This window comes from Odontomachus brunneus, unplaced genomic scaffold, assembly GCF_010583005.1.
Source record: "Odontomachus brunneus isolate Ranch 3 - 2012 unplaced genomic scaffold, Obru_v1 Obru_scaffold_142, whole genome shotgun sequence".
Classification (NCBI taxonomy): domain Eukaryota; kingdom Metazoa; phylum Arthropoda; class Insecta; order Hymenoptera; family Formicidae; genus Odontomachus; species Odontomachus brunneus.
Genome location: NW_022639592.1, coordinates 77,024 through 86,305, shown reverse-complemented (window position 1 = coordinate 86,305; position 9,282 = coordinate 77,024). Strand labels below are relative to the sequence as shown.

General features: G+C 43.7%; 1 protein-coding gene across 1 annotated transcript in view; it reads right to left on the bottom strand.

Annotated features, from left to right (window-relative positions):
• LOC116850291 (death-associated inhibitor of apoptosis 1-like) overlaps positions 1-9,282 on the bottom strand; it is a 64,356-nt gene that overhangs the window by 2,585 nt on the left and 52,489 nt on the right. Inside the window, exon 2 of the mRNA XM_032828391.1 lies at positions 4,402-5,279. Within this exon, the coding sequence (XP_032684282.1) occupies positions 4,412-5,233 (822 nt within the window). The 5' untranslated portion in view covers positions 5,234-5,279 and the 3' untranslated portion in view covers positions 4,402-4,411. The remainder of the gene's footprint in view (positions 1-4,401; positions 5,280-9,282) is intronic.

Below are 9,282 nucleotides of genomic sequence, written 5' to 3'. Positions count from 1 at the left end.
TAATTAATAATAATTTTTCACTGAATTTTTCTACTCTCTTAATAAAATATTATCGAAATATTAATGAAATTATAATGAAATTTTAATGAAATTGGGTCAAAATTGTGAATGCTTTTCAAACATATTTCAGCAAAAGTTCATTATATTTTCAATGAATTATTTCCATCAGATACAAATATCTCAATTGAGATCTTACATGCGAAATTTTGCGGAAACCTCAACTGAGAATTCAATTGAGAATTTAATTGGGAATTCAATTGGGAATTCAATTGTGATCTCAATAGAAATTTTTCAGTAGGGCACCCTGTATATATATATATTTTTTTTAGCAGATTTTGTGCAGAGTCTGTTAGCACACAATATCTGTGACAGAGAGACAACAGATTGCACACAATTTTTAACACTGTTGGGAAACGAACTTATGCTATGCCACGCTCACTCTTTATTCAATTTCGTATTACATATATTTATACATTGTGCATAAATAACTACACACTTCATAAATTTATGACTAAATAAAAGTTAAAATAAAAACACATTTTCTTTTATTGTATTACTAACACTTTGATATCAATTTGTAACACTATAACATTATATTCGCAAAATATTATTGAAATATTATTGTGAGTGAATAATTCCAGCAATGTACAAGAATAAATAGTTTATTTTTTAACTATATTTTATAATATATAGTAATTTAAATAGGTGTATATACATATAGTAATCGGAATCTAAAGTTTAAGGAGATTAAATTTCTCGTACGTCACGAAAAGTTGCCCAAATAATGCCGGACTTTCGACGAATCCGCTCCACTTTGTCTAGATTCTCTCTGAACGGGAACGTCCCGATTGACCACGGTACGATTGGACACAACCAACCGATGAAAAGAATTATCTAGTGAATTACTAGGTCGAACCAATCATTACAATCTGTGTCCAATCGTATCGTGGTCAAACGGGTCTCACCCATAGACGTCACTTATCTTACTGCGCAGACGCATAGAAAGAGAAGAAGATACAGTCGTTGTCGTTTGTCTTTTTCTATCCTTTTCTGTGCTCTATTCCTCAAAAAGAGGCGAATGCTCGGTCTATTTTTACCATAGACATAATATATCTAGACCGAGCGTTGAGGAATGGGGGTAAAAGGCACGTAGAAAAGGATGCATTGCATTTTGAGACTATTTTGATTTACGTTCTCTCTCATTCGCACATCTCTGTAACACAACGTTTCTTAGGCTGCGTTCAGATTCCACACCCGGGTGTATTCTATTACTAGAAGTGCTATAGTATATGTAACATATACTATAGTGTTTCTAGTAATAGAGTGCACCCGGATGAAGAATCTGAACACACTCTTACGCATACGCTTGTACACATGCGCGAATGAGAGAGAACGCAGAGTATCAAAACGGGGAGCGTCCCAATTGACCACGGTACGATTGGACACAATCAACCGATGAAAAGAATTATCTAGTAAATTACTAGGTCGAACCAATCATTACAATCTGTGTCCAATCGTATCGTGGTCAATCGGGTCCCACCCCTCAAAACGCAATGCATCTTTTTCTTTGTGATCTTACCCCCACTCCTCAAATAAAAGCAAACGCTCGGTCTAGATATATTATGTCTATTATTTTTACTATGTCTATGGATAAAACGCCTTGCACATTTTTTGCCTACTTAGTGATTTTGCTCTCCGTAGTGAAAGTGCCAGTTACATGCAACGCGAAAATGCAAAAGCGCGGAAGAGAATAGTACTAGATTCTCCGTTCCCGCGAATTTATTTCTCCTTATATTACATGGAACACAATTCACGCGGAAAAGCGGAACAGTTTGGTAACAAATAGATATCTATATTCATTTCTTAAAATTGTGTTTATTTATAATTTGTTGCAATTTTTATTAATATATTTATCTTTTCAACTGATATGTTGAATATAAGCATTTCAATTAATGAATACCGTTAAAAATTAATATTTTATAATTCCCCATACCGCTTTTTCACTGAAAATATGCCTCATATAATATAAGGCAATCAAAACAGACGCGGGACGCGAGATCTAGTAGAATTTTATCTTTCGCGTTTCCGCCACAGACTTCTATATATTAGACTGTGCTCATCGACTTATAATATACCAGGTGTAGAAGTATGAAACCGGAATTCCCCTATAAATGGTGCCAGCGTTCAGTTTAGTGACCGTAAGACCGCTACTGCCGCGCTATTATATTCTCCTAACAGCTGACGAATATTGTCAACAAACATAACCCCAACTTTCATTCTCTAGTATATTTTTGTATAACCTTAAACATGTCACGTTTCGAGCCTACTAACTATGATTTGCGGACAGCATTGATTTTCTGTTATCATTTAAAGAAAACTGCTGCAGAATCACATCGAATGCTTGTCGAAGCTTACGGTGAATATGCTCTTGGTAAATCTCAGTGTTTCGAGTGGTTTAAAAAATTCAAAAGTGGTGATTTTGACGTGAGGAACGAAGAACTATGAACTATGAACTATGAACTATGAACTGCTGAAACCTGGTCAAACCGTCAATACTAATCGCTACCAACAACAAATGATCGATTTAAATCGAACATTGACTAAAAAACGACCAGAATATGCAAAAAGGCAACACAATGTCATTTTGCTCCATGATAATGCCCCATCACATACAGCAAAACGGGTCAAGGAAACGATCGAGTCGTTCAGTTGGGAATTACTACCGCATGCGGCTTATTCTCCAGACTTGGCTCCGTCCGATTATCACCTGTTCGCATCGCTAGGACACGCTCTCGCTAACCAACGCTTCGATTCGTATGAAAATGTGGAAAAATGGCTAGATAACTGGTTCGCTTCAAAAGATGAAAAGTTTTTTTGGCACGGCATTCATAAACTGCCAGAGAGGTGGGAAAAATGTGTTCAAAACAGTGGAAATTATTTTGAATAAAGTATTATTTATCACTTTCGAACAACAGACGTCTTATTTGTATAAAAAAATTCCGGTTTCATACTTCTACACCTGGTAGACTGCGCTATCCTTTACTTCAGAGCTCGGAATTAGTTGCTCATTTTAGCCATAGCAGCCGATTCTCAGGAGCTACGCCTTCTATCTTCCCCTTGCCGCGAGCGAGCTACGTAAGTGACAATCGCGGCATCATGCTTGGAGCCGCGACTGTCATGGCTCCTGCCCATAGGACGCGGCAACGCTTGCCGCGCGGCGGAAGTTCGCGCAACAGCCAATCAATATGTTGTTTTTCCGTGAGAGCGGAACAAGGTTATTACGGAAAGCAACATATTGATAGCTGTCGCACAAACTTCCGCCGCGCGGAAAGCGTTGCCGCGTCCTGTGGGCAGGAGCCGTCACTTACGTGGCTTGCTCGCGGCAAAGGGAAGATAGAAGGCGTAGCTCTTGAGAATCAGCCAAAATGGGCAACTAATTCCGAGCTCTGCCTTACTTGTTCGTATATGAAACAGAGTCCAGAGAGTGAATGAGATAGCAAGTGGTCGCGTTTTACTCCTGTCTCTATCTGATGAATATAATTAGCACTGACAAAAAAAAAGACAGATATTGGCCGCGAATTCGTACTGTCCTTGTCCCATACTGCAACTTATAGCATGTTCGACTGACTCTGAGTTAACCCACTCTGGGTTATTCAGCCTACGTTTATTGGTCGAACAAGTACTTATAAGCTTTATGATTGGCTAGTAGAGACTTATGACATTAATTGCTCTCGAAGCGATTAACCTAGGGCCAGTCGAACACGCTATTACTTTCAATTTGCGTAGTGCAGTCCATTCGATGAGACTGCTGCTCCGACTCAGCACATAATCCTAAAAAATATGTACAGAAATCTCGGGGAGCGGTGCACTTGGACACGATGTATTTGGACACAGCCAATCACAGCACCGTGTGATTAGAGACATTTGTAGGGTCCCTTGGAACAGCGACTTGTGATTGGACTGTGTCCAACTGATATACACCCGAAATCTCGCACATGCGCTTATCTACTAGTCCAACATTCATAATGTAGCATCTCGTTTTAAGCATTATTGCACTCTAATGTGGGTATACAATTGATCAATTACTTATTTCTACAAATTTTTTACTGTAACGTATTTCACTCTGATATTTTTTACTCTGTATTTACACAAATATTTAAATAAGTAGACTGCATCGGCATATTACGTTTATATCTCCTCTTCTTCTGGACCACCAGTTTCAGACATGCGCAGATGTCTTTTTTCCCGTGCATAATACATACTTTTCGGGGTCAATTTTACATTGCACTGTATAAGGAAGTTAGCAGTCTAGTAATTATATAGAAGTCTATGGTTTCCGCGCTTCATGCACTGAAAGGGTTAATGCGACTTTCGGACAAAAAACGTAGTGTCTTATCTTACCCTTGTTATATCATGTATGTGATGACGTAAACGAATTAGTTTTTTCAGTTTCACGTTTCAAAGCATATTTACATTTCGAAAACCATTTTATATGCTCTTGCAAAGGCACATCGTTTGGTTCCCAGCCCTCCAAACCTCCTCCGCAATAATAACAGATCGTCCGATCCTCTTTCTTGGTATAATAAAAACCAGCGTCTGCTAACTGTTCCTTCGTTTGGACTTTTGTCTTCGGCCACGTTTCAAAAGTGAATATTCTGTTGCTAATGTTGGCATATTCGGGATACTTTGCACCTTGTAACTCGCCGAGACTAATCGTATTCGAGGTCTCCGTATTCTCGAAATAGACTTTAATAGGAACATCGACAACGGCATTAGGTCGATATTGTATCCCGTACACGCCGCAAAAGTCACGACTCCTGGATTGTACTTGCGGTATCGTATCGGGATCAACATCAATTGGTACATTACCGCAAGGTATACCGCGGAGGAATCTACAGTTATCGGAAAATCGTTGATGATCCACCCAAGGATTGTCATTTTGCGACCATTTACGCAATGTCAGGCGACATTCAAAGCATCTCACCACATCCTCTTGACCAGTATAATAAAAACCGGCGGCTGCAAGTGTCTTAGGTTCTATATACGATAAAAGCCAATTGGTGTAACTACCCAATCTCGCGGACTCAAACCGAAAATCCGTATAATCCACATCATCGACATCTGCCATTAGTGTCTGATTGGTGTCCTCATTGGTGTCTAACGCCAATTTCGCTGCAGGTGTTAGATCCTTCATGTTTATTCCCAAATCCCTAAATTCTATCATTCTGGTCATCTTTGAGATAAAACGGCGTACGTGACAAGCCGGCGATGGTAAGAATCTGCAAAAAGACAACAAGCGTTACTTTTCTTAAGAATTAAGTAAACGACTATAGTTTAAAAGAATGAATGGAATATAAGATACGAATTTTTATAATTAATCCTCAAAATAAACTCATAGGTCATTCATGTCCGAGCATTTCAACTCTCATTTAATTTCTCGAAGGACAGCGCGTTCAAACTAGAGACCTATGATCAAAGATGCGCCAATGACCCCCCACCATGACTCCTGTTCACCATTTTATGACCATACGTTAACCCAGCGACACACGATACTTGTTTTCGTGCTGATCTGCTTGCTGAGTGGAAATATTCTGTTCTGATTGGTGCATCTTTCAAGATGGATGGAAATGCATCAATCAAAGTATTTCCATCCAGCAAGCAATTCAGCACAAAAACAAGCATCATGTGCCGCTGGCTTTAGTCAACAGTCAACAAAGCAGGCCTGCCGCACACTGTTACGGAGCAGTCGCAAATTAATTTTTCTTGTTTTTCCTGACCCTGGTGGAAAAATTTATCAGAAATTAGGTTTGTTCGAGTTGCTCGTACTATTCATACTTTTACACCTAATGCCCGTTAGACACTAGTGCACCCCAAACAACACAAATTTTTTAAAATATGTTCTGAAGACGCTTTTAGGACGGAGAAATTGTCAGAATATTTTTAGGATGTTTAAAGATGTAAGTGTCTGAAAGATGTAAGTGTCTGAAAGCTAATATCCAATAATATTAATAATAATATTCGCATTAATTGAACTTTTTACACTTTTACACTTACAAAGAGATGCCACAACCTGCTAAATCGATTGCTGAACGAGACATAGCACGTTCGCTAACTACAATATTAAGCATCAACATCTTAATTTGGATTTGTGCCAATAGGCTTTTGTTTGTGAGAAATTACAGTATAAAGTTTGGGTTGTGGGACTGTATCCCAAATATGACTAAAGATGCAACTCTCTTTCAGCGAGACGGCATTGCTGAGCAGACTGAGGCTTCCACGTCAAATATTTTTGAGCCGGCAGCAAGCGTTCAAATCCCGGCGATGAGTTTTCTTGTGCGATGTTTTTTTTCTTATCTTAAAATATGTAATTAATATTTTTCGAATATGATACATTTGTTTTGCATATGTCTCATTTTTATGCTATCAATCAGGAATAATTAGGAAAGTGTCAAGCTTATTTAACGCAAACACGAATATAGATACATATTTTGCATTGTTTGCAATGAAATATATATTTAGTATATATTAAAAAATTAATATATTTGTAAACAGAAATTATAGAAAGCTCCTTTTTAGAATAACTAACAGTAAGAATTGAAGAGGCAAATAAGGAGTACAGAACAGATGTCTTAGTGCTATTAAATACTAATATTATATAATATTAATATAATAGTGGGAGGATGATTATGTCCAGCATGTCAAACGCACGTATCGAAATTTTTCTTCGATTAACGTACGCGGCGAATCTACCTTTCATACTTAGACCGATCCTTGAGTCCAAATTATATATATATATATATATATATATATATATATATATACAATGTGTCCCATAAGTTCGGCAACGGCAAGAAAACTCGGCGGGGGAGCATTTTAGAGAAAAATGTTTCGAATAAAAGTTGTAAGGCTTAAAAAGTCGCATTTAATGACAGTAGTTATTTGACCTAAGATGACGTCGCCAAGGTTAGGACAAGGTCAACTTTGCTGAAGACTGGAGTTCCGCAACAAAGCGGAACTCCAGTGCGGAAGGGTGGTCTACCGCGGTGTTCCTCAGGGGTCCGTACTAGGACCCCTACTATGGAACATACCAAGTCCTCCGCCTTGCCTTCCCCCCCGGCTGCAGCGTCGTCTGCGTAGCAGACGACACGATGGTGCTGGCCGGGGGCAGGGGCTGGCGGAGCGCCCTGGAGAAGGGACGACTGGCGGTAGACCAGGTGGTAGGCTCCCTGAACGGGATGGGCCTCAAGGTGGCTCCCCTCAAGTCGGAACTCATGTTCATACATGATGGCTCGAGGAGGAGGGGACCACCTGGGGCCCGAGTCCGGATCGACGGTGTCTCCGTGAAGACGGGTCCCACAATCAAATATTTGAGACTCGTCTTGGATGGTAACTGGGGGTTTCAGAAGCACTTTGAGCTTCTGGCCCCCAAGTTGGGCAGGGTGGCCAATATGTTGGGTGGCCTCCTGGCTAATCTCGGCGGCCCTAAAAGAAAAGCAAGGCGGCTGTATGCCGGCGTCGTCCAGTCCATGGCCCTATATGGGGCCCCGGTCTGGGCGAGTGCGATGGCGACCAACCAGCGCATAATTGCGCTGGCTCACCGCGCTCAGCGGTGGGTCGCCATTCGCCTCGCCCGGGCCTATAGGACGGCGTCGCATATGGCCGCCACGGCCCTGGCCGGTCTCCCCCCGCTGGAGCTCCTTGCACAAATGCACGCCGAGAACTATCGGCGTGTCAAGGAGCTCCGTGCCGGGGGAGACCTTGAACATCTGGCCGGGGCCATAGGTGCAGCAAAATTGCAGGCCCGTTAACGCCTCCTCCTAACGTGGAGCATCCACCTGGAGGAGGCGACGGGCCACTCAGAAACGAGGGTCGCCGAGGCCATCCGGCCCTGTCTACAAGAATGGGTAGACAGGGTCCGCGAAGAGCTGTCCTTCCGGACAACGCAGGTACTCACCGGACATGGATGCTTCGGTGAGTACCTGCACAGGATTGGTAAGGAGCCTAACTCTCGCTGCCACCACTGTGGCGCTGAGGTGGACTCGGCGCAACACACCCTGGAGGAATGCCCCCCCTGGGATGTGGAGCGCCGAGTCCTGATTGACGTGGTGGGAGCGGACCTCTCTCCCCCGACCCTCATAAGGTCCATGCTTGGGGGAGACGAGGGCTGGTCTGCCGTCACCTCCTTCTGTGACGTAGTCGTGTCACAGAAGGAGGAGTCGGAGAGGGTGCGGCGGGGTGAAACCGCCGCCCCCCGGGATGGGGCGAGGCACCGCAGAAGGAGAGCAGCGCCTCGCCTGCCCGCGCATCAGCGCGGGGTCGAGGGACGGCGCCCTCGCGGGCGGAGAGGGAACGCCACCGCTGGCGTCCCCTTCCCCGGGGTACCTGCGCGTGCGCCGCAGCCCCCTACATTACCGCCGGGCCCTTCTGACCAACGGAGGGCCCAGCGAGGGGGAGACAGGGGGCGCTTGGTCGGGCGGGGGAGACGCGCAGCAAGGCGCGCCTCCCCCCCGTGACAAGAAAACAGACCAGGAGCCTCCGGGAGGGCGGCAGAGCGGCCGGTTTGCAAGGGCAGACTCTTAGACCGCCCACCCCCCTCCCAGTGCCAGGAGGCTCCTGACCGGGAGGGGCGGAGGGGAACACTTAGACCTCTCCGCCCCAGCAACCTCGGTCGGGAGCGTAGGGGCGGGCCGGGTCCGGACGGGACCGGACCCGACCAATAGCGCCCCTACAGGTGAGATGTGACCGGACGGGGGGGCCCACGTCCGGTCATGGAGGATAGGAACAGCGGGCCGGGAGGGGATTATCCCTCCCGGCCCGGGAAGGGGGCGGGGTTTAGGTTTTTCCCAGCCCCGCGGATGAGGGCGTCCCGGAAGTAATGCGCAAGCGGTTCCCGGGACGCCCTCGCAACAGCCGCATGGGGCCCGGCAGAGGTTTTAGTGGGTAGGCCCCCTCTGGCCGTTAGTTCCGGAGGGGCAGAGTCCCACACTACCCCTGGGAAAATCCCGATTTCCCGGGGGTGTGCATAATGCATTTCCTCTGCCTGAAAAAAAAAAAAAAAAAGTCAACTTTGCTTTCTTAGACAGAAATACATATTTTTTATTATGGCTTTTTATCCTGCGTTAAAAAGCAAACAACTTTTGTTTGAAAAAAATTTTTATACGACCTCTATTTTCTAAGATATTTACGTAAATATCTACAAAATTATTGGATTCAATAATTTTTTACTTGAATTCTATCAACTTTACCGAAAAATATCAAGAGATAAAAATTATTTACTTTGCC